At 40.7% G+C, this 25,204-nt stretch overlaps 2 protein-coding genes across 4 annotated transcripts; one reads left to right on the top strand and one right to left on the bottom strand.

Moving 5' to 3' along the window:
* The first annotated feature begins 3,112 nt into the window (after window positions 1-3,112).
* On the top strand, window positions 3,113-12,076 carry LOC143132803 (mitogen-activated protein kinase 9-like). 3 transcript variants are annotated; one of them, XM_076292596.1, is made up of 12 exons: window positions 3,113-3,264; window positions 5,120-5,274; window positions 5,729-5,858; window positions 6,379-6,437; window positions 6,534-6,672; window positions 6,905-7,070; window positions 9,076-9,147; window positions 9,801-9,983; window positions 10,281-10,405; window positions 10,504-10,567; window positions 10,660-10,737; window positions 10,866-12,076. In XM_076292596.1, the coding sequence occupies exons 2-12, from the start codon at window positions 5,159-5,161 to the stop codon at window positions 11,009-11,011; spliced, it is 1,278 nt and encodes a 425-aa protein (XP_076148711.1). In that variant the 5' UTR covers window positions 3,113-3,264; window positions 5,120-5,158; the 3' UTR covers window positions 11,012-12,076. The 3 variants fall into 3 exon arrangements, 1 of the variants encoding a protein (XP_076148711.1); XR_012988366.1 differs by lacking the exons at window positions 10,281-10,405; window positions 10,504-10,567; window positions 10,660-10,737; window positions 10,866-12,076 and having other exon boundaries at window positions 5,158-5,274; window positions 9,076-9,470; window positions 9,801-9,937; XR_012988365.1 differs by lacking the exons at window positions 10,281-10,405; window positions 10,504-10,567; window positions 10,660-10,737; window positions 10,866-12,076 and having other exon boundaries at window positions 9,076-9,470; window positions 9,801-9,937.
* A 704-nt stretch (window positions 12,077-12,780) lies between these two features.
* On the bottom strand, window positions 12,781-18,444 carry LOC143132972 (uncharacterized). The gene is made up of 2 exons (XM_076292802.1): window positions 17,585-18,444; window positions 12,781-13,216 (listed from the first exon to the last, which is right to left on the bottom strand). The coding sequence occupies exons 1-2, from the start codon at window positions 18,442-18,444 to the stop codon at window positions 12,979-12,981; spliced, it is 1,098 nt and encodes a 365-aa protein (XP_076148917.1). The 3' UTR covers window positions 12,781-12,978.
* Between the last annotated feature and the right edge of the window lie 6,760 nt (window positions 18,445-25,204).

The raw sequence follows: 25,204 nt of genomic DNA, 5'->3' as shown, positions 1-25,204 counted from the left end.
AATAATGTAATTTGAATACTTTTGGATTACTTCAAAATAAAAAACTCAAAAATGAAATACATTGAATAAAAAAGACAGAGCTTATAAAATATATTGAATAAAAAAGACAGGGCTTACAGATAGCAAGCGGCACTTGCACTTGTGCTGGGTTGAGTGAATGGCCCAAAGATTTGTGTTGTGGGAATGCTATTTCTGCTACTTTATGGTACACATGTACAGTAGCCCCCACTTCCCCTTTTCAACACAAATTGCGTGTTAATGTCTAAACTTCACTCCTGATCTGGGTCATGGCACCAATGCCTTGTGCTGATTTGCGCGGCTCAGCCATGCACTCGCCCCGACTCTAACCCACAAACAGCAGCACCTTGGATTGGGGAGTCAAGCGTGCTAACAATCGAGCTAAAAGCCCGGTCTGCTGGCTCTCTTACTAGCACAACTCTTAGGCGAGGATCACATCAGCCAGCAGCAAGCGGCAGCGGCAAACGTAACGCAACGCTCAGACAATAATAAGTTTTATCTCGTTCCTAAGCAACACAAACGGTTTGTCAACTGAATACGCTCGCGTTGCGCTTTGAAAGTTGAACCAAGTTCAACGCTCAACTTGTTCAACGCTAGCATTACGCAAGAACCATAGAGAACAATAGGAAACCTGCCGCTGGCTAATGTGATCCCCGCCTTAAGGTGTTGGGAAGGAAGTTCACACAGTAAGTATATACTTTTTGATCCTGTGAGGGAAATTTGGTCTTTGCATTTATCCCAATCCATGAATTAGTGAAACATACTCAGCACACAGTAACACACATTAATCCCGGCGCAGTGAGCTGCCTGCAACAACAGCGGCGCTCGGGGAGCAGTGAGGGATTCGCTCAAGGGCACTTCAGCCGCGCCCACTGGTCGGGGTTCGAACCGGCAACCCTCTGGTTACAAGTCCGAAGTGCTAACCAGTAGGCCACGGCTGCCCAATATATAGTATTGTATATACAGTATACACCGATATGTACCAACTAGCTACATGTACTCAACTGGAATAGACCTACTGTTTGAGCAGACATTGGGGGGTGTCCTCATTTTGTCCTCACTTTATAGATAACTTGTACTCCTTTTCAGAGTCTGGTTGGTGGTCCCCCTAGTTCTGCTACATTATGGCACACATACTTCCTCTTTTAAACACAAATTATGACTATCAACTGGTCTTGTATTTCTGCACAGAACCACTCACATGAAGGGGAAAAAATAGGCATCCATTTTATTATCTAGGTGGGTCGCAGTTGGGTGTGCTAAAAGACAATAACCCCTTAAATTATGACTTCTGACAAGTTTTGTGCAAAAAAATGACAGATTGAGAATTAATTAATTGGATTAACTAATTAATATGATAATGATAATATAACCATCAACACATTTAAGGCATCTTGTTGTGAAAAAAGATGGCAATTACAAAGCATGATTATCACATATGTGACCCGTGTTATTTGAATGAGGGGCCCTGTTTAGATATCAGGGTGAATAATATAACCTATGTTATATGATTGAGGGGCTCTATTAAGACATGTCACATAACATAATCTGTTATTTGACTGAGGGGCTCTATTCCGATATCAGGGCTGGAGAACATAGTCGTGACTTCACACAGAGGGTTGGGCTTCAGGGATCCCTGAACACTTGGGCCCCTGGGCCTGGGTCCATTAGGCCCGTTTAGTAATCCATCCCTGCTCATAAATTTGCCTTTTTAGAACTTTTGAACCGTTTTGGAATTCCTGGTGTGTGATATTCCATATGTAGTCTTATTCGAGTTTTAATAGCCTTTTGTTTGGGATAAAAAAGCTGATTTAGAAAGTGTTCCATGTCCCACTGAAAAGAGTATTTTGAGTATTTTCAAAATACAAAAATACAGTATTTTATTTTGATACGTTATGGCTACAGTATTTTGTAGTTTATTTTGATACATTTAAAAGGAGGGTATTTGGGATTTTATTTCAAAATAGGCTACGTCCTGATGTATCCTTGCCCATCCCTGTGTGTATTGAAACACATAAACAAAATGTGTCCAATGTAACTATAATCTGATTATATTTTTCTTATTATAGTTACTTGTTTTTTGTAATCCAGATTACTTGTAATCAGCTACTACCCAACCTAGAATATTGCCATGTGAAAAATGTTGTTTCTGTATGGTTGCTCACCATTTTTGATGTACAAAGAGTGTAATTTTCCATCAAATTAAATCAGATCAGTAACAAACAATAAAATGTAGACCTAAATGAACATTTTAACAACAGTTCTATATTGTTGTTTCCCATGGTAAGGATGATATCTTTGCATGGAATTGCCTATTATATAAACAATACTGTGAAGTATACAGTATAACAATACAAATTTACAAAAAATATACAATAACAATTGAAGAGGCTATGTTTTTGGCTTACCCTGAACAAAGTCAATCCTGCCTGTTTAAAAAGCCTGTTCACTTTGCCAAAAACATAGCCTGAAAAAAGCAACACTTCCCCAATAATGTTCGAATGACAAGCCTTTATCCTGCAGAGGAGTTGCTGCTTACATCTTGTCATGGGCTTATGTCTCCAGCTGTGCTTCATAAGCACCTTTCGCTATGTTTTTTCTTGGTCAGTGGCGTAATGCTTTCTGGATGGATTTTTAGATCACCGCCAGACCACACCTGTTACGCTTATGGTGTAATAAAAGAGATGGACATGGCGCAAAATTCGAGTGTAAGAATAAACTTTGCATCGTGATAGGCTATACGCTAAGCGCTATGTTTCTGATCGTCAAAATAGGGCCCAATACCTGTAGAGGTTTATTTTGTGTGACCTTCAGGGAACCTTTAGGGAACGTTCCCGAACGATGCGTGTTTGCTGGAAACTTTGCCAAAATGGTAAGCCAGTTTTGGGCCACATTTGGGCCATAATGAGTTTGCTATCTGGGTCCCTATGAAAGGAATTCCCTGGGAATACAAATTGCATGAGCCCAAACCAGATGTTCCTCGTCACGAAGGATGCCCCAGTTTATGAAGTGTCATGCCTCCAGCTTCCCGGTAAGGGCGTGATGACGTAAAACACGTGTTGTAACAACCACCCTCCTACCATCATCACACACGTTAGGCTACTAATGTGTCGCCGCGGTACAAGGTTTAAGTATTAAGGACATAGTGTGGCTTGTAAAGCTTTTTGTTGTGTCGAAGAAAGGTTATGCGAGTGTTAGTGTTGCTCAACTGATAAAGACACGATAAAGCAGAAAACACCAGACAAGGTAGGTGGAGCCCGGTTTCATTGCCTGTGCACGCATAGGCTACAAACGCCGGTTCTTGGCTGCTGCTGAAAAGTACACTGTAATACGGCTCTGGCATTATTCCGTAAGTTTAAGGGTCAGTTAAACGTAATACATGCCTGAAAATCCGTTGAGATACGGACGAATTGCATATGCACAAAATGCAATTATAGCCTAGCTAGCCTGGGTTTTGTAGGTGGACAGCGAAAAAGCTGTCGACTAAATCACTAAAATATGTTAGTGAAACACTGGCATTATAGTGAAAAAGTAGCCTAACCTAAATGATTTTATATAGGCCTAAGTAGGCTACGGTTGTCTTTGGTGTTCATTTTTGAGAGGTAGGCTACAGCTAATCTCGTAGAGGGATGGTCAGACCAAATGACTTCAAAAAATTATTTCCATCCTAATGAACCAAAATAACATCATAGGGTGGCTATCTCTTAATCGTAAATAATATTGTCACCTTCTAGACTTTGTTCAAGTGCAATGCTTGAAAAAGTAATAATGAATTCAGCACATTCGCAAACCTCAAACTTGTACAGTAGGTGTGCTCAGTGCCCCCCTCACACACACACACATACACACATGATTGCCCACACTCATGAGTCATTGTGCTCTATTTATTTCTCTCTCATATGGAGTAGCCTATAACAGAAATATGAAATGTAGATGGGAAACTGAACTGATGAATTCATGTGTTTGAAATTCTGAAATAATTGTTCAGAAATGTTATTTCTGATCTTACATCCCATTGCAATCCTGTCCTTATATTTGTGGGAAAAACAAAGCATCCATCTATTTGTTAACTTTAATCGCTCTTATTTGGTGAAGAGACATTTCAAAGACCTAGTGAACTATATGTAGGCCTAGTGAATAGAGGTCCATCATATGAATGACACGCAGGGCTGTGTGTAGCCTAGGCTACTATCTGAAGAAAATAAATGGCTTCTTAACTTCTCGCCATCCCCCTCCTACAGCCCCTTTAAGAAAGCAGATACAAAAAATGTAGCTAAAATTTTAACATTTTGTACAAAAAAAGTGTGTGTGTGTGTGTGTGTGTGCGTGTGCATGCACCTGTGTGCATGTGTGTGTGTGTGTGTCTGTGTGTGTATGTGTGTGTGTGTGTGTGTGTACAGCAGTGCTTCACTATGGGATCATTCTGTGTCAAATCAGACAGAATCCAGGAAAATGGTTGAGCACCATCTCAAATAGCTCAGAGTTTGTGTACATTATTTGTGGATCCCGAAACTAAGACCTGTAAATATTCTCAGCATTACTGGACCATTAAAAGTTTGTAATGCATGCCCACTGATCTGATATAACCCTGTGGATTTGGAACAAAGTGCAAAATGACTGATTAGAGTGAGTCTTTTCATTTTTAGTATACTTTTTAAGTATATTTTGGCCAAATATTTGCCTGTACATCTGCCATTTTGCAGCAGTCATATTACGCTCTGTGCTATACGCCTTGATTTTTACAATCTGTGTGTGTGTGTGTGTGTGTGTCTACCAGTTTGTATGTATATGTGTGTTAATACATGTATGCATGTGTCTGACTGTGTGTGTGCTACTTGCCCACCAAGTGTCATATACCCCGGTATTTCAGTGCCCCAGGACTCATCAAGTTGGTGAAAAAATAAGAACAAATGATTTGTTGCAGTGTTAACCCATTTAAACTACTGCCAGAGGGCTTCCGAGAATATTATATTGCAGATCTGAAGACATATAGCCTCTGTTTGCTGTAAATGACCTGAGTATTACAAAATCAGGCTCAGTTTTATTTAACAAGGACTTGGAAAGGTTTAAACTATGTTTTACTGAGGTATGTGTCCTTTAGTCTGGCCAGCCTGACTTTCCGTGTCAACGCTGTGGCAGGATGACAGACGAGGGGGAGCAGTTTTACAACGTCCAAGTGGGGGACTCAACGTTCACTATACTCAAGCGCTACCAACAACTCCGCGCCATTGGCTCTGGGGCACAGGGAATTGTATGGTAAGCCACTGCTAAAAAGTGTGCCCTCAGCACCATGACATAATTTCTACAGAAGTTCATTTTTCATAGTGAGTGTTCTTTATTCTTTATTTGTTATTTGTATGCAGCCATTTAGCTGATGCTCTTATCCAGAGTGACTTACAGAGAGCTAATTACAGGGAGCAATTCAGGGTTAGGGGCCTTGCTCAGGGGCAGAGCAGTGGCAGCTCCTATTCAACCCATAACTGTCTTGCCTTACATTTGGAAGTCCAAATATCTAACAGCTAGACCATCACAACCCTAGCATAATGCCTCTAGCATCTCATATTAGACTTTTTCCTGGGTATTGCTCTCAGCAGACTTACAACATCAGTGCAACAGTATTTATTGAGCACAAGCATTTGCCCACATTTTTAAATGTAAGGAAAACATGTTATCTACATTGTGTTTGTTTTATTTGTTCCTTTGTTCAAAGCTCTGCTATGGACACAGTTCTAGAGATCCCAGTTGCAGTGAAGAAACTGAGTCGTCCTTTCCAGAACCAAACCCACGCCAAACGAGCCTACCGGGAGCTCGTCCTGCTCAAGTGTGTCAACCACAAAAATGTATGGAGCATTTTACTGAACATGAACATCAAACACATTTGACCATCACTACTTTACACTGTTTTGACCATCACTACTTTAGCACTGTTTTGACCATCACTACGTTTGCACTGTTTTGACCATCACTACTTTAGCACTGTTTTGACCATCACTACGTTAGCACTGATTTGACCATCACTTCTTTAGCACTGTTTTGACCATCACTACGTTAGCACTGATTTGACCATCACTTCTTTAGCACTGTTTTGACCATCACTAAGTTAGCACTGATTTGACCATCACTTCTTTAGCACTGTTTTGACCATCACTACGTTAGCACTGTTTTGACCATCACTACGTTAGCACTGTTTTGAGTTTCTCAGTGTGAGTCAGATTTGGGATTCTAAATCTGTATGGTATAGGGAATTTGTTCTGTCACTTTTATGGATAGGACAATATGGGAAACATAATTCTGCACCAGCTGACTGGCCGTCATGTGAATTGTCACGGCTCATTTGACACAAACTGTCTCTGTGTGCAGATTATCAGACTCATCAACGTCTTCACACCTCAGAAATCTTTGGAGGATTTTCGGGACTTGTAAGTGTCTATTTGCTTTCAGTCCCAGTCTTTAATGAGTGTGAATTGTCACCAAATAAAGACATCATTATCCTGCTGTTGTGACGTGCTCCCCAGGTACCTGGTGATGGAGCTGATGGATGCCAATCTGTGCCAGGTCATCCACATGGATCTGGACCATGAGAGGTTGTCCTACCTGCTCTACCAGATGCTGTGTGGAATTCATCACCTCCACTCAGCTGGAATTATTCACAGGGTGATTTTTGGATGACCAAGATCTATCTATCTTTCTCTATCTCTTTCTCTCTCTCTCTCTCTCTCTCTATACTGTATATATATATAATATATATATATAAATATATATATATATATATATATATATATATATATATATATATATATATATATATATATATGTGTGTGTGTGTGTGTATGTGTAACATTGAAAGAATGCTCTGAGTATAGAAAATAGTATTTATGTACTGCAGGACTTGAAGCCCAGCAACATTGTGGTCCAAACGGATTGCACACTGAAGATTTTAGATTTTGGCCTTGCACGGACTGCCTGCACTAATTTCATGATGACTCCATACGTGGTGACCAGATATTATAGAGCACCAGAAGTCATTTTAGGGATGAAATACAAGGAGAACGGTAAGGGACAAATATGTCTTCTATAATGAAGTTATAACATATGTTACTCTAGTCATTTATTACTTTAAATAATACACATAAATAAATAAAAAGTCTGAAACAAACTCATTGTTACATAATTTCAATCAAACTGCCATAAACTAGTAGCCTGGAAAAATCCGAACTCATTCACAAAGTGAATAGAGTCTAGTGACTCTCGATTGGGAAATGTTTGCAACACGTTTGCAACATGACGGGCACTAACTTTGAAATCATTGGTCCAGCCTTACCGATGACATTAATCAGAGATTCCTAACGTTACTTCCTACTTCACCTAAACTTTACAAACTAACAATAAACATTGTTGGGGTGCCTTGAGCAAGGTACCTAACCCCTCACTGCTCCCCGAGTGCTGCCATTGTAGCAGGCAGCTCACTGCGCCGGGATTAGTGTGTGCTTCACCTCACTGTGTGTTCACTGTGTGCTGTTTGTGTTTCACTAATTCACGATTGGGTTAAATGCAGAGACCAAATTTCCCTCACGGGATCAAAAAAGTATATATACTATACTAAACAGCATCAACAGTCAGGAAACAATGTATGTGGCTCTACCTTTGCGGTAAATACAAATGCATTTTTCCAACGGTTATGAACTATAGTGTTCCAGATTAGAAGATCTAGATGGGCTAATAAACTAGGGGGAGCTGTGGCGCAAGTGGCAGCACCGTATCACATATGGGTATCAGTGCCATCAGGGTCCATTCCAGCCTGCGGTCATGTCCCGATCTCACCCAATCTCTCTCCTACTCGCTTCCTGTCTCTCCAATGCACTATCAATATATGTGACCCTGCAAGGCGAAACCAGTCGTTTTGGTAAATTGTTATTGTACTCACACTCACATAAACTAAGCTTCCCAACGATATGTATATCGAGGGTATTGCAAAAAGTATCGCTAAGATAACCGCATCCAAAGTTGCCATGGTTCTCCTGTAAAGATACACCAGAAGAGGAGAAAATCACCTTTTTAAGTAAATGGTCACGTGCGATAGTGTGAGGGCACAGCTATGATTAGCCTTACGGTAGCGTGACTTTGAAGCGGATGACTGACTATGCAGTTTCAACCGTGCAATGAGTCTTTTTCTGCCCACTAGTTAATACCTGGGACGGTCATAAGGTGTCACTATAGAATAAAATTAAGGTATTTCGGGGGAAGTAAGGGGAGAGGAAGTTCTGTGTGTCACAGATTGTGTATAGCCTAGCCTACTTTAAAATGTGCTAGCCTACTTCAATGGAAAACTTCTCCTGGTCCCTAAAACGACGCCAGGATATTTCTAAAAGTTCGTGCTTTTGACCGTTCGTGCCCTGAAAGGCAAATCTTTCACATTCATGTTTGGTTACATCTGCCAAGAACGTGTATGCAAAAACGTGAAATTCGACATTTTAACCTGTACGTTTGTTTATCGTGGATTTTCTCAAAATAGCACCGTGCGCAAGATCACTGGTTTTGCCTTGCAGGGTCACATATATTATATATATAGGCAAAAAGCCCAAAAATATATACTTTAAAATACTACCATAAACTAGTTCTCACCAAACTTGTGACAGTATGAATATAACCTCTGTTCTCTGAAGTAAAACTAGAGACGTTGACTGAAGGAAAGTTATTCTCTGAGCAACCAAACATACTTATCTGAACCAATCTCTGACCACTAGTTTTTTTCACTAGTTTTTTTCACAGGCTACTGGCTATTTATAAAGCATGCTACTTAACGACAACACAGTATACACTATTAAGCCATGTGGGTTTAAGTAAAGGGGCACATTGTAGCAATATTCATTTGAATAATGACGGTAAACAGTTTTCCCTTGTTCATGATCAGTGAATTGATATTATTGTTTATCAATTATTATTGATATTGTTTTTTTAATCCTTGTATTTGCTCAGCTCTCCATAGCCAGGAGTATTTACTCATAAGTATAGTTCTGTCCACCTCTGCCATGTAACCGTGATGCTGCTTCTTTGTAGTGGACCTATGGTCTGTAGGCTGCATAATGGCTGAAATGATTCTGCACCGGATCTTGTTTCCTGGGAAAGACTGTATCCTTCTTAGCAGTGTTTTTCTTTAACCAGTACTTACTTGGCATGGTTAAAATACAGTATGTTTAATGAAGGTTTGAATATGGCACTTGTTTGCGCTATGTCATGTCAGGTTATTGACTTTTGTGTGTTCTTACATGACTCATTTATTATATTTGCATGCATTTTAATCATGATGAAAATACTGAAAATATTAAAGAAAATATATAAAAAATACATGTCCTTATAATCTCTTGTTTTTGTTTACCCTTTCTACAGATTGTGTTTATTTCTGTGGATTCTGTTTTCTGTTTAGCATCTGCATACCATTTCATAATATGTATGTATCCTTTTCCATTGTGTACCATGTTTCATTTGTTTCATTTGCCCATTTCCTTTCACTTTCTGCACTATGAACATGTTGCCTGTTCAGCCACCAGTGGGAGACAGCCTCCTTTATATGAGTGTTGCACAACAACCCTCATCATCAGTAACATGGGAGAATGTGCATGCATATTGTCTCTCCTCTAGGATGATTCAAATCATTCAAAGTTTTGAAAGAGAAACAAATTATGTGATTTTGTATAATTCATTTTTGCTTCATTTTGAGACAGCTACGTGAATCATGTCTCTTCACCATCTAAATACAACAAGCTCTTAACTACAATGATTAGACATTGACCAGTGGAACAAAATTATTGAAGTCCTTGGTACACCATGCTTGGAGTTTATGAGTCAACTCATGGAAACTGTCAGGAATTATGTCATGAGTAAGCCCCAGTTCCCAGGGATCAATTTTGCTGAGGTCCTACCAGACTGGGCCTTCCCCAGTGAATCTGAACAAGATAAGCTAAGAAGTAAGCCTCCTGCTCCTGTCCCTTTTTACTTCTCTACATTTCTGTGTATTTCAAATTAAATGAAAGTTACTTTTCCTTGTTTAGTTTTTTTACCTTTAATTCACATAGATATGTTTTTTCATGACAGTTTTATATTTATAAATAACAGAGCATCCTTTTATCAGAACTTCTGAGGTTGTGGCAAAGAGCAAATCGTTCAGATACAATTGCATTACAGTCCTCCAATAGTCTCCATTGACCTCCAAGACTGCCTTGGTAGCAAAACCATCTCTCACAGTTTTATTGTTGCCATGACAGCCAGCCAAGCACGAGATCTTCTCTCCAAGATGCTTGTTATTGACCCTGAGGGAAGAATATCTGTGCAGGAAGCCTTAAATCACCCCTATATTCAGTTGTGGTATGACCCAGCAGAAGTAAATGCTGTGAGTAGACTATTCCATTGAGTATACACCATGGGGTTCATGCCTTCTCGTGCCTTGTTTTGATGTTTTTACTTGTCTGTGTTTTTTCTGCTCCACAGCCACCTCCACAAATCTCAGATAAGCAGTTGGATGAACGAGAGCACAGCATTGAGCAGTGGAAAGGTGATTCCTCCTCAAGCAAATCAAATACAGTTCATCTGTACAATGAAAGGACTACTCTGAATATGCTATATTGAGATTTGTTTTTTCCATAGTGTTGATATTTGAAGAGATTATGGACTGGGATGACAGAAGTGAACTAAACATGGGAATGCAGAGGGAGGAGTCATTGGGTATCTATGATCCATTTCTCTGGGCTTGCCACACACATTGGTATCTTGTGTCTGCAGTCGGTGACAATATCCAATAACAAAATAATATTTTGTCCTTTGTATTTTGTGTGTGTGTGTGTGTCTGAAAGACTCAGCTGTGAGCAGTGTCACAGGCATCTTACAGTCCTCCTCCATCTATGATATGTCTTCCGTGTCCACAGAGCAGACACTTGCTTCGGACACTGACAGCAGCATTGCGGACCCTCTCAGTGACCCACCGGACGAGGGCCTATGATGGGATGCTAGATATCCACGCTGCCTGTGTCACACATCTGCCTCTCCCCCACAGAACACCTTTCCCCTGGTGTTACATGGTTATGGATGCTTTGTTTTATATTCATGTGGGTCTTTTCTTGTGAAGTCCTGTTGTTCATTTTCAGCTCATGGCGGTTCTTGGTATCTTGCCAATATCATTTAGGTCTTATATCAACTCTATTTTCATTTTAGTGGCCTTTTTCACCAAGATAGCAGCACTACTGTGGATTCCATGAGGTGGTGCATGTTTCTGAATTACTTGAAATATACTAAAGTAGACTTCAAGTAGTAATGTGCAATTCCATTTGATTTATTCCTCTGACAATTGATTAATGAACCAAAGTACTTAACATTAAACTGAATTTGGCTCAGTATGGCCGTTTTGTATTTGCCTCTCAGTGCAGGGTGTATTCGATAAGTTCTTCATTCATTTTAGGAAATAGCTTTGTGGTAAATCAGTCACAGCCAGTTGTGACCAGGGTTAGATGGATTGGTATGTAATGTAAATGATTAGTTGAGATCGCTCTTGTGATACATTCTTGTCCAGTTCACTGAAGAACTACTAACTTAGAGGTCAGAAAACTGGCATGGCAACTGAATGTTTCTTAGCACCTACTGTATAAACATCTGTAAGCTTTCAGCAGTATTCATATTTGGGAGTTGACTGAAATTACTTCGTTGGTGATCAAAATTTAAGCATGCAGTGTGACTTCTTTTACAGTCCTGCATTCTGCCTAAGTACTAATTTTTGTTTACAAACCTTCAAATTTGTTTTGTTGTTAACAAACATGTGTGCATGTTTGTGCTCCTGAGTAAGTGTGCTATATCAGAGGATGCTTTATGTGTGCATGCATATTTAATGAATGTAATGACATGAGCCACCACCATGTGCTCCCTTTACCAGTATACCAAGTGCATTCTATATGTTAAGGACAATTCTATACAGGGACACCAAAGTGGGCTCTACTCGAAGATGATCTGGATTAAAATGAGGACGTTTCACAAGTTGAATTGTGAAGTGTTCTGACCGTCTGCATTGTGTGTTGTGTGATGGCTTCTATAAATGATCTGCAAAAACGGTATTTGCTTTCACTGTAATGTGTCTGTGGGAACTGCCACCGTGCGTAAATGTGTGCTACTGCATAATAGCCCAGCAAGTAGAAGCACTAAAAGACAGCTAGACTGTGCAACAGCTGTGAGTACAAAGGCTTTAAATGGGTATTTTACTACATAATAATATGGTATGTGGCTACTTTGTACGTCACACCTACCTTAAAAGAAAACAAGATAGTTATTAGCTGTCGGCTTTTATATAAAGGTCTTCATAAATTAATTTCATGGTCATGTGAAAAGTGGTTCATGATTGTGAACCCACAGTCGCTCATGAAATACCCTGAGTATACCTTTTGAGTTGTGCTTAGTGTGCCATCTTCTGCTCATTCTGGAGGAACAGTTGCACACGATGCTTTGAACAATATTTTGCAGAAACCTTTAATCATGGCTTGAGAATGGCATATTCTATAGATCATTGTTATTATTCTTGGGTAGTGGAACACTTTAACTTCAGCTCTGAAACCTCTCCAGACATGGATAAGATCCTGTGTACTGCCAGGACAATGAGCCCTTGTGCTGTAACATGACAAAACTATTTAATTATATCCAGTGGAGTTGATTTAAACTAAATGATCTTAACCCAAGATGGAACCATGGTAAGCAATTATTTACTCTTCATTGATTAGTTACTTTTAATTGAAATGTCAACTTTAGACAATATTGCCACTCTTAAAATGTCAACATACCAAAGGAAACCCTGGGACCTAAAAACATCAACTTGGGAATTACCTTTCTCATACCACTTAAAACGAGATTACTGTTTTCCTCTGGTTAGAAATGGCATCAACACCAGTGTACATCAGAATAGTATTTCCTGGGTGTCGCTGTCATGTCTCAAAATCCCTGCACGATGCGCTCGGTTTTCTTTGCCTCGTTGTTGAGCTCGCCAAACGCATCAAAAAACTGCTCCATCTGGCTCTGGAGCTCGGTGTTGCGGCGGTCGGCGTCGGCTCGTGCCCGCTCCACCTCACACAGACGCAGCTCCACGGCGCAGTACCAGCGACGCTGCTGCTCCAGGTTGGCCCTCAGACCCAGCACCTCCGCCTCCAGGGCCTCGTTACGCTGCTCCAACCTGATGACCAGAGCACATGGACACAGACACACAAGAGCCAAATCAGCATTTGCATCTGCTGTGGTGCTTGTGTTGACTTTGGTATCTGGTTTGGTATTTACCATTCCCGATAATGTCCCTTTAGGGACCGTTCGTTATTTATAAACGGGGTCACCGGAGGAAAATAGGGGAGGGTCATGTCTTTTTATTCTTTGTTGAGGGAAGGGTCACCTAACTTTTTTTTGTCTAGGAGGGTCATCCATCTTTTGTATTAATGAAAACAGCAAAAAATCAAAGTGGCTTGTTTGATTGTTGATTTCTGTCGCCATATAACGTTCTCTTTCGTTCCATAGCTCTGTCAACATTGAACAATGAAAATGAGGGAGATTTCCCGGGTTTCTCACGCAAAATACGGAAAATGTCAACATTCGTCCCCATTAACGTTGGAAGGGTTGGAGCAACAAAGTAGCCTACTTTATTCACGCCTAACAGCCTATATCCATTTGGTCAACTTTATCCAGCCCTAAAAAAGCTAAATTTAACTTTGGTTTACTTGTAGTTTACCGTGTAGCCTAACTTTAAACAGTGTGCATGCTTAACACAAAGCACACTTGTGCTTCATTCATCCACACAAACGTTTTGACAAGCATTTCTACCAATTGACCTTGTTCCTGCCCATCTCTAGCTTTGCTGTCTCCATCCTTTCTGTTTTTGTTGTTTGCAAAAAAAATATAGCCTATAGTATTTATTGGTAACCAGCAACAAGTGCAATTTGTTAATCGCTGTCATTCTCTCTCCTGCCAACAAAAATGTGTTAGGCCTACGTTCCAAGTAGCAGTGCGTAATTCTGCTTCATAAAGTTGAACAAATACATTTGGTCATATAAATAGCCAGTTTATGGTCTACAGTGTAGTTGGTAAGTTATGGTAGGCCAACTTGGAGTGAATATACAGGGGGAATTCTTTGTCTAGCTGAGTAGCCTGGCAGGTGCGCACGTAGGCATAGCCTACGGCCGAACACCGCAAGCGCTAATGAATCTTGTATGGCAAGCCAATTGAGCATTTATTCAGATATCTTGATATCAGGCATAATTGTCATGTACATGCAAGCCATTTCTGTCCACTAGTTAACTAGTGAGCCATTTCTGTGTGAACTAGTTAACTAGTGACAGCCAAAATGCTCACTAGTTAACTAGTAAGGCCCAAATTCTCTCTAGTTAAGTTCATATGTTTCATATCTTACTAGTTAACTAGTAATGCTCAGCATGTTCACTAGTTAACTAGTGGACACTGAAATGTGCACTAGTTAACTAGTTTAAAGACTTCTATATTTTACTAGTCAACTAGTAAGGTACAAAAATGTTTACTAGCTGACTACTGAATGTCAAATTCCCACTTGTTAACTTCTATGTAATTTGGCCAGCCGCTTGGGCATTTATTCTGATATCTTGATATCAGGCCAACATGCAAGCCATTTTTGTCAACTAGTTAACTAGTGAGCCATGTTTGTGCACACTAGTTAACTAGTGACAGCATAAATGCCGACTAGTTATCTAGTGAACACATATTAGCTTCACTAGTTAACTAGTGAGAGCCAGAAATGTCTACTAGTTAACTAGTAAAGGCCAAAATGCATACCAGTCAGCTAGTTGAAGGCTTTTGGGCTCACTAGTTAACTAGTGACACCCAAAAATTTGCACATGTTTACTAGTGAAGGCAAAACACCTCACTAGTTAACTAGTTGGAGTAGGTCAATGTCACTAGTTAACTAGTGAACCATAAATGGCTTACTAGCTAGCTAGGTGATGGCAGCAGGCTCACTAGTTAACTAGTTGATGCATCCTTTGTCCAAACTAGTTAACTAGTGAGGTCATAAATGTATACTAGTAAACTAGTTGAAGCCTAAATTCACACTAGTCAGCTAGTGGCGCAGAATTAAAATGAGGAGGTGGAGAACTCTGGAAATTGAGGCTTTCTATTGGCTCCCTATGTCCAAATAGAAGATGACAACCAATCACAGCGCAGAATTTCACAAAATCCCACCCACAACATTTGCATGTGGCACACAAGTTAACATGCTGGCCAAAGGAACTTTAACTAGTAAACTAGTGGCTTCAGTGTGACACTTACATGTAAACTAGTGAAGGTAGAACTGCTCACTAGTTAACTAGTGAAGACACAAATGCCCACTAGTTAACTAGTGAGGTCTAAAAAGTGTCACTAGTTTACTAGTGTGCACCAAAACACCCACTAGTGAACTAGTGATGGCAATTTCCATTCGACTAGTTAACTAGTGAGGTGCAAAAAGTGTCACTAGTTTACTAGTGTGCCCCAAAATGCCCATATAGTGAAGGCCATTTCAGCCCCACTAGTTAACTAGTGAGATACCAAAATGGTCACTTGTTAACATGTAAAGGCCAAAATACCCACTAGTTTACTAGTGAGGGTGTTGTGGGCCTTACTAGTTAACTAGTGGCATGTATATTTTGTTCACTAGTTAACTAGTTGCACCTAAAAAGAGAAACAAGCTGACCGTTTTTGTCCACTAGTTAACTAGTGGAACAATTGAAGTCTCACTAGTTTGCATGTGTGGCAGTGAAGCAGCTTACTAGTTAACTAGTGCGCACAAGACACACACTAGTGGCTGTTTTTGGAGCTACTAGTTGACTAGTGTGAATTTTGTCTTGAACTAGTTTATTAGTATACATTTATGACCTCACTAGTTAACTAGTTTGGACAAATGATGCATCAACTAGTTAACTAGTGAGCCTGCTGCCATCACCTAGCTAGCTAGTAAGCCATTTATGGTTCACTAGTTAACTAGTGACATTGACCTATACTGCAACTAGTTAACTAGTGAGGTGTTTTGCCTTCACTAGTAAACATGTGCAATTTTTTGGCTGTCACTAGTTAACTAGTGAGACCCAAAAGCCTTCAACTAGCTGACTGGTATGCATTTTGGCCTTTACTAGTTAACTAGTAGACATTTCTGGCTCTCACTAGTTAACTAGTGAAGCTAAAATGTGTTCACTAGTTAACTAGTGAGCCTTTTGGCTCCCACTAGTTAACTAGTGTGCATATTTTGGCCCTCACTAGTTAACTAGTTCACACAAACATGGCTCACTAGTTAACTAGTTGACAAAAATGGCTTACATGTACATGACAATTATGCCTGATATCAAGATATCAGAATAAATGCTTAATCGGCTTTCCATAATCTTGCTCTCACGACAACCACGTCGTTAACTTAAATAGGCCTAGGTTAACATCACTCTGAGTTCGCATTCAAGCAAGCAAAACGATGATTTGAATACATCTGTTTCACTGGAAGGGCAAGGGGTAACAACAGGACAACACAGAGACAGGCCAGAATGCAGGACTAATGTTATGAGTATTACAGTAATATGGGATATTCTACGGGAAAATATTAAAACTGAATATGTTGATGTGTTAACATAGCATAGAGCGTAAGAGCGTGGACGGAAGACATCGAAAATTGGCCGGGGAGGGTCATGTCATTTTTGAATATGCTGCTGGAGGGACGTTGAAAATTATATTGCAGGCAGGGGAGGGTCATGCAACTTTTGATCGAAGCACTCAAAATCCCTCCGGTGATCCCGTTTATAAATAACGAACGGTCCCTTAGTTGAATTTATACAATGACAAACACATTTCTACATCAAACATTTTGAAGAGGGTGCTAGTATTTAATGACTATTGCATATACTACTTAGAGAATTGCAATAGGCCTATGTGTCTGTCATATGTACTTCAGAATTGTTTTCCAGATATTTGAGCGGGTTCCCATAGTCCATGGATACAGTAAGCATGTAAACTTCTTTTTCATTTTATTTATCCTTTTCTAAAGTTTACCTTGATAATGACAAAGTGATTGTGCTGCTTCTAGACATAACAGACCCTCGTCTTATCTTAAGAACCAAGAAATGTTCAGCAGGGATACGACCTTTCCTCTGAGTCTATATTAGCTTGCTGTAAGTATGTGGGAGTGTCTTGTTCAGCAGCAGCACTGTAAATAGCTGCTTCCAGCATTACACTAGAAATAGAGTCCATTTCATCTCAGTGCCTGTTTTCCTGTTTTGTTTATGGCTGCAGAGACTCGACTGAGGAGAAAACAACATCCTGATTTAACCATTGTGAATTAACCCTCCAATTGACCCCAAACATTTCAACCATGCCCTGTACAGTAGAAATGTTGAACGTCATTAGGGAGTGTAGCCAACCACTTTAGAAGAGGAGTTAATCAGGCGGTTTAATGATGTCTACACCAAACTCTGTAAATTCACTTCAGCATAGCCAATCATTTAAAAGGATTTTCTGCTTCTTATTTCAAAAATGAAATCCAAGGATTTGAAAGCAAAATGAGTTTTACCTCCTTATTTGGGTTTCATACTCCTCCCTCTGTCGGGCAATCTTCTGCTTGATGCTGGTGAGAAGCGCGGTCATTGTACTGGACGGCTGGCTGGACTGCTGGACTACATGGACCTCAGGTTGACTAGTTGGTGGTGGAACAGTGGCAGGTAAGGAAGAGGGGTAAGGGGTAGGGAGCAAAGGCAGATTTAGAGAGAACGTGTTGTGGAGGTCTCTAGTCCCTTGAAATAAGACTTCCCCACCAACGTCTCTGGCAAAAGGTTGCGTCTGAGGATTTGTGTTGGAGAATGGGTGTGGAACCTTTAATATCTTTGGCCTGGACTCCACTGCAGTGAAAAGAAAGGGGTCGGGCTTGCAACCGCTTCTCTTGTTCGGCTGAGCATTTGCTCCTCGACTTCTGTCCTCTAGATTCTCACAAGAGGATATCCATCTATTCTCTGTCTTCTTTGTGAAGTCTATCCAGTCCTTGGGCTCAGAAGCCTCTGATTCGCTTTCGTCACAGTCCGTGTTGAGGCTGTCCTCGGTGGGGCTCCTGGGCATCTCAAGGTTGTCGTAGAGGGAAAGGATGCTCTCGTGTGTGCTGCTGCAGCTAATGGTCTCATGGTCCCCAGCGGCCAGCTTCGGCCAGCCCTGTCCTCCCATGGCCCATCCACTGCTTCCTGGGCCGCTTGGAACACTGCCATCCTCTCTCCCTCCGAGCGTGGGAACCACGGCAGGAGGGACGGTGACCGGGATAGGGAGAGTTCTGGTCACCCCGGGGTCACTGCTCTCTGAGTGGGACAGGCAGTTATCGTACAGAGGGTCAGTGAAGGCAGAGCTGGCCCTTCTGCGTGTGCCCAAGGGAATGGTCCTCAGCTCCATGTCCCGCCCAATTAAGTGGCCAGTGGGACCAGTGGGGTCAGGGAGGACTGAGCACTGTGAGGATTAGGTCCAGTAGAGGCTTTCAGTTCTATCCCTGTTGCTCAATGGGTCTGTCGACCTGAGGCATATCCTCTGACAGGAAGTGTTGTGGTGTGACATGAGAGGGAAACGGGACCAATGTGCCCCCTCTCTCTCACTTTCTCCCTCTCCCTCTCTCTCTCTCTCTCCCTCTCTCTCCTTCTCTCTCTCTCTCGCTCTCTCTTAGCGTTACTTAAAGATCAGCTGTTGCCCAGCTCCCAGCGGGAGGGCCAAGGCATATCTAAGAGCACACCCTTATTCAGAGGAGTGCAGATATGTTCTAATTGTGAGCCTCACTGGCGGTGAGATACTTGTACAGTACAGTACTTGGCAAGCAGACATTTGACTTAATCTTGCCAATGGTATTTTGTAAATGTTTGTAGGGTCATCCTGCAAAGACGTTGACTTTGAACTCTCCTGTTGAACCTAACTTTGCCCTGTCACGCAATATGAACCAAACTTCGCCCTGTCACGCAATGAACCAAACCTTGATCTGTCACACAACATGAACCAAATATCGCCCTGTCATGCAATATGATCCAAGCAATATGAACCAAACATCGCCCTGTCTCGCAATATGAACCAAACTTCGCCCTGTCACACAATGTGAACCAAACCTCGCCCTGTCACGCAACATGAACCAAACATCGCCAGTCAGGCAACATGAACCAAACATCGTCCTGTCACGCAATATGATCCAAGCAATATGGACCAAACCACCCTGTCACGCAATATGAACCAAACCTCGACCTGTCAAACAACATGAACCAAATATCGCCCTGTCACGCAAAATGAACCAAACATCGCCCTGTCACGCAATATGAACAAAACCTCGCCCTGTCTCACAATATAAACCAAACTTCGCCCTGTCACACAAAATGAACCAAACCTCACCCTGTCATGCAGTATGAACTAAACCTCGCCCTGTCACGCAACATAAACCAAACCTCACCCCGTCACGCAACATGAATCAAGTGATATGAACCAAACATCTCCCTGTCACGCAATATAAACCAAACATCACCCTGTCACGCAATATGATCCAAGCAATATGAACCAAACTTCGCCCTGTCACTCAATATGAACCAAACCTCGCCCTGTCACTCAATATGAAACAAACCTCGCCCTGTCACGAAATATGGAGCAAACCTCGCCCTGTCACGAAATATGAACCAAACCTCGCCCTGTGAACCACAGTGAAACCAAACTCCAGCAACTGCATTCTGAGCAAGATAGGAAGACCAAGATATGGTGAGCCCTTTTGAGGGTAAAAAAACACCTAAAAACTATTTTTTTTTTTTTTTTTAAACAGAAATGTTAACTGGTAAGTAGGACTACAAGTATTATGAATGTTATCAATTTAAATTTCTATTCATTTGTAAGGGACAGTGTGCAATTAAAACATAAATGTAAACATTTGATGCATTGCACCAGAGTTAGCCTTGGGCTAATTTATAACACCCCAAACCTTGAAAGCCAAGGAGACATTTAGTATGTTTGCATTTGTTCACCTATGCCTTTCAGGAACTTCCAATATCTGAGAATATAGAATAGAAAGAGTTTGGGATATAGAGTATGTCCGAGAGAATCTTTACGTCAACAGATTTTTGACAAACCCTAAACCTAATCCTGCAAGGATGCATTTGCATTCTATGCCACTTTTTGGCTGACATCTGTAATTATTAAATGTTGGAAATGTAAAGATGGCTGTCCAAAAAAAAAAAATGTTACATTTCATATAATTAAAATGCACTGTATCTTGTATACAGTTGACATCGAACACCCAACTGAATGCAACCAAAGTAGGCATAAGTCTACCCAGAAATGACCTATGGAATGAATGACCAAAATGACCAGTAATGGCATGTTTGGCCCTTCCTTGCAGACTGACTTTGGGCATTTCATTGGACACTGCATTGTACAATGAAACTGGGAACCAGAATGTCTTCGATCTGATGTAGTTGATGACGTTGACCACTAGGTGGAGATGTATTCACATCAACTCATTTTGGTGATCAGGGATGGCATGTCTTCATACCACAAAGGAGAATGTAAAATAAGCCACAGGGCAGTGTTATGTCAAGTGCTGGTAAACCACAAAACACGTCTTCTTCCCTCATTTCATCTTTCCCTGCGCATTCCTCTTCCATCGGAATGAACTAAATTGGCAGTTGCTAAAACTCACCATGAAACAAATCATCTTATTTGAGAAAATCTGAGGATTATCAAGGAAAACATCTGCATAGACTTGATCTGAGACGGTTCCCAAATTATTTGTCGCTTAAACCACAGTTAGGGTGTTTTGATGAAAATTAAATAGCATACAATAATGCATATGAGAAAATAAAATATGAATCAGTGAGTTGTTAATGGGGTTAATAGAGGTAGATAGTAGTGATTTGGAATGTGGTATAACGTGTTGAAAGGATTTGTTTGTGTGAAAAAAAAATTCTGAGAGAGTCAAGATAAAAGTCATAGGCCTAACTGGTTCAGAAATGATAAGAACACGAAAACTACTTTCAATGTCTTGATCTTAATTGAGAAATATAAAAGATACTGGAGTGTTTCAGTAGCACCACAGTGAAACTAACTGATAGTTTAGGGATAATCTGTAATTTCTTAGTGTGAAATGTCTATTTCAGTTCATATTTGTTCCTATTCAGTTCAGCCATGGCTCTGAGAGAGACATGCAGGAGCAGAAGACATTTCTCACTCTCCTAGACCTGCGTAGTTGTTTGTAACCACGACAACAGCTGCCATGACAACTCTGATCCCTGTTTTAAATAATAAAGCATCAAGAGGTATAAAAAAAAGTAGCTAAGATGGAACTGTAATTATGCAAGGGTGGTCATTATGTAGGGAGGTGAAATTGGACGGTGCCCTTTTTTAAAAGCGTCCATACATATTTGCATACCATTACAGCAAGAGGATATTACCTTTGTGACAGATTTTCAATATAGTGAGACAGTAATGGTCCATACCAAGCTTACTCTCCTTTCTCTCTGTGTTTCTCCTTGATAACTAAGCTGTGATCCCACTGCGGCCTCTCTCTAGCCACTTCTGGCATCATTAGCATCATGCTAATCCTTTACATTGTCTTTCATCCCTGGAAGGACAAGGTCATTGTCAGTGGCAGCACAGCACACTGGAAGAGAAAGAGGAGTGGGTTTACTCAAGACTCCATTGAACTAAGCATTAGACACAGTGATGGTCAAGCGAAACTATCCCCATCCTCATTTGCCATGATGGCTGTAGTTGTGCGTTGATTCCATGGGTGGTTATTTCATTCTGTGATCTTAAAACAAGCTAAGCTAACTGGGTGATCGCTAAGTTTGACACAGGTGTTTTTTGCATATAACTCTTCTAGCTTGGAGATGGTGGAGCATGAAGAGAGCCCTGCGACGACAGCAGCAGCAGCCTCAGCAGCCTGTGCTCTGTGATAAGTCACTGTGCCGTGCGTGGGAACAGCTCACACTCCCATCCTCAGCAGCACCACCGCCAGCCCCGTGACAGAGTATCAAAATAGCTCCCCTCATCTTCTGGTGCATCAAGAACCCTTACAATCCTCAGGCAGCATTCACTTGCCCCCCACCCCCTCACTCCCCGGCACACACACACACACACACACACACACGCACACGCACACACACACACGCACACACACACACATATATGACACAACCACTGTGTATACATATAGGCACTGCACAACATACACATAACCAATTCTCATGTGAACACACATCAACTCCCACACAGGTACAAAACGAGTAACTGCATGTGTACGTCATCGCTGCTCCCTGTGTGAGTTGCTTGTCTTCTATTCTGTATTGGAACAGGTTTTCAGTTTCTGTTTTTCTCAGGGTGTGTGTGCTGAAAGAAAATCAATCTGTGCACATTATTACTGCCCATGGTAGTGCATGTGCTCTTCTTTAATACCACTTCCCTCTATTGAAGTTCAACAATAAGAGGATGTTATTGTTAGTGCTATTGTCAATCACACTAGTGTATAATATGCATTCTTACAAAGGGTGGTAATAAGACATTTCTATCACTCAAAATAATGACTTGATTTCATTCTTTCAAAGTGTAGTTGACATGCTAAATGATAGAGGAAATAACTGTACAGAAACTGACCAACAAGAATAAACCTTTTCTGACCAACAAGAATAACCTGTTCCAGGGTCACAAATCTATTTCTTTTTATCAGAATGTGTAGGAAATGCATGTCCACATAGTGAAAACATTCATTAAAAAACTGGCCTTCTGAACAACATTTGGCTTTATCTGTGTTTACGGTTGGGTTCAACACTATTCTACCTGCCTTCTGCCTAGTCTTGTCCTATGACCCACTCATTTCAAACACACTTTGAATTCTAGCATTCAGTCTTCCTTTTAAAGCCCACAAAGCAATCTGCCAGATATAATCACAGCCCTCTCCTTCAGGCCACACAAAGAGAGAGGGGAGAAGATTGAGCTCATTCCCCCTCCGTACCCACTCACAACAGAGCTCTGCCCCAATGCATCTGCTTGCTTTTTCAGCTGAAGATATAGTTTTGAAATTCAGTAAGTGCATGGTCAGATGTCTGGTCGATGATGAATCAACATATTCACCTTTTAATTCAGAGGTCTTTTGCATATTTTGCTAGTTATTGTGCTACAATCTGACATCCACTGTGTGATCTATTTCCATAGACACTAGTGGTGTACGCTTTTATCTAGAGAGATGAAGGAGACGACACTATTTCATTTCATCTATATTTAGTGTGATGGATATTCAAAAAAAAAATACATTGGCAAGAGCCAGCAGTCATTGAACTGAGATTGAACAGCCATGGACTAAGATAATTTCCTTTCATTTTCATCTCATTTCACATTCTAAAATGGGATGGAGCGACATCGAAGAATAGCTATCCATGAATATGTAGCCAATGCTACCTTTGATGACAACATATTTGTTCTCAACTGAATAGAGAGAAATAGTGGTCTATTATAATTGCCTGCATTAACTGTTGTTACTTTAGTATAGCTTACAGTTGTTTTTTATGTGTTTTTCAGGTGCTGTTTGGTGTTAATGATGCTTATTTAGTTTGTAGAAATTAAATATAATTTATGTTTATCGCTTTGTTTCCAGTGATGTGTAAAAGTTCCTATTTGAAATACCGGTACCCATCTTTGTCCTTAATTTGGCTAATGGAGACAAAGTGACTCCATCATTCCAGCCCTTCAGAGAGCATTCAGTGGTTCCAGCACAGCAGGCGATGAAAGTGGCCTTAATAGAAAGCAATAGGTACTACATTTGCAGCGTGTCCGCAGGGAAGACATACACACACAGCTCCTTTCCCCTATATATTCCACCATGTTATGAACTACCATGTGCCCACTGCAAGGTTGGACATATTCGAGGATTGTCTGGAGGTTTGATTTATCTGAGTGTGCCAGACTTCCATGCCATGGAGTGTAATTGAATTCCTCTTTTTTCACTTAACTCACAGTCCCATTGCATCTCAGGCAACATGGAGTGGAGTAATGAGCGCTCCCCTGGACCTCATTAGAGCCGTATATCCAGGAAAATCAATTAGGGCCCAGGAAGCAACTTAACGAGCCTTTGTCTGATCTCCTCCCTTTTAAGGAAAGCCTCAGCCATAGCTATTATTTAACTATTAGACACAGGGGAAAGGTCCAACTCCAGCATGAACAGCAAAATAGGGGAGTGACAGAGACCAAGAGGGCTACAGTGTAAATGTAGGTTAAATCATCTCATGCACATTTCAACTGCATCCCAACGGATTTGATATAATGGGATTTCAATACCAGGGATTTCAATACCACATCTATTATCTAAACCATTGACATTTAAGATGAAAGCTTATGTTTAAATCGAAGAATCCTGACATCATGAACAGAATGCCCATCCTTTGTGTCCCACGACTTTGGTTGGTGTAGTCCCAGATATTCCTTCAAAGGTGAATAATAGGATATCATCATAAAAAAAAACATTTTAGTATCAAGTGTAGGCCTACATAGGAAATTTCATTAGACTTCAAATATAATGGACATTCCATAATCAGCATTTGTAAATCAAAAATTGTAATGTTCATTTCTCATCCCTCCTGATCCTCCATTAGGTCACTGCCATTTGTGGTTCAAGTTGCAGAGTATTAAACAGATGAAGAAAAGGAGCTGGTTACTTCAATAGCTCAAATGAGATTTCTCTTCATAGAAGATTATGTGGTTGGATGAACTCAACTTGTGATTTAGAAGTGAAGAGAAAATGGGAATGAGAGCAGAACATAGCAGACTGAGAGACAGACTTTGAAATTGATTTTTTAAAAGGGACGTCTCCTTTGACTTGAAGCAGTTTTACATGACCAGCTGACCCAAATAGGTTACACTGAATGCCCAAAAACATTAGGAAATTCTCTCTAAACTGAGTTACTTACGTTTGCCCCTCAGTAAAAGCATAGAAGCCAAGAGTCCTCAGCTCTCAAAAAATATGATATGCCACATGCACCCATAACATGTCATGGGTCCCCAGAACAAATTACTATACAGCTTTTGCACAAAAGAAAACGTAAATGATTTTACAACCTGATCAGGGATATCTCACCAGCAATTTAAATAAATATACAAATACAGAAAATGCATATGTTTAGTAAATTGTACTAGTAAATTGGCAGCG

Source organism: Alosa pseudoharengus, unplaced genomic scaffold (genome assembly GCF_046254945.1).
Source record: "Alosa pseudoharengus isolate Yale_2024_CS ecotype anadromous, Long Island Sound unplaced genomic scaffold, YU_APseudo_1.1 YU_APseudo_1.1_scf_19, whole genome shotgun sequence".
Lineage (NCBI taxonomy): Eukaryota > Metazoa > Chordata > Actinopteri > Clupeiformes > Clupeidae > Alosa > Alosa pseudoharengus.
Note: the sequence above shows the minus strand (reverse complement) of the source record. Positions and strands in the feature narration are given on the sequence as shown.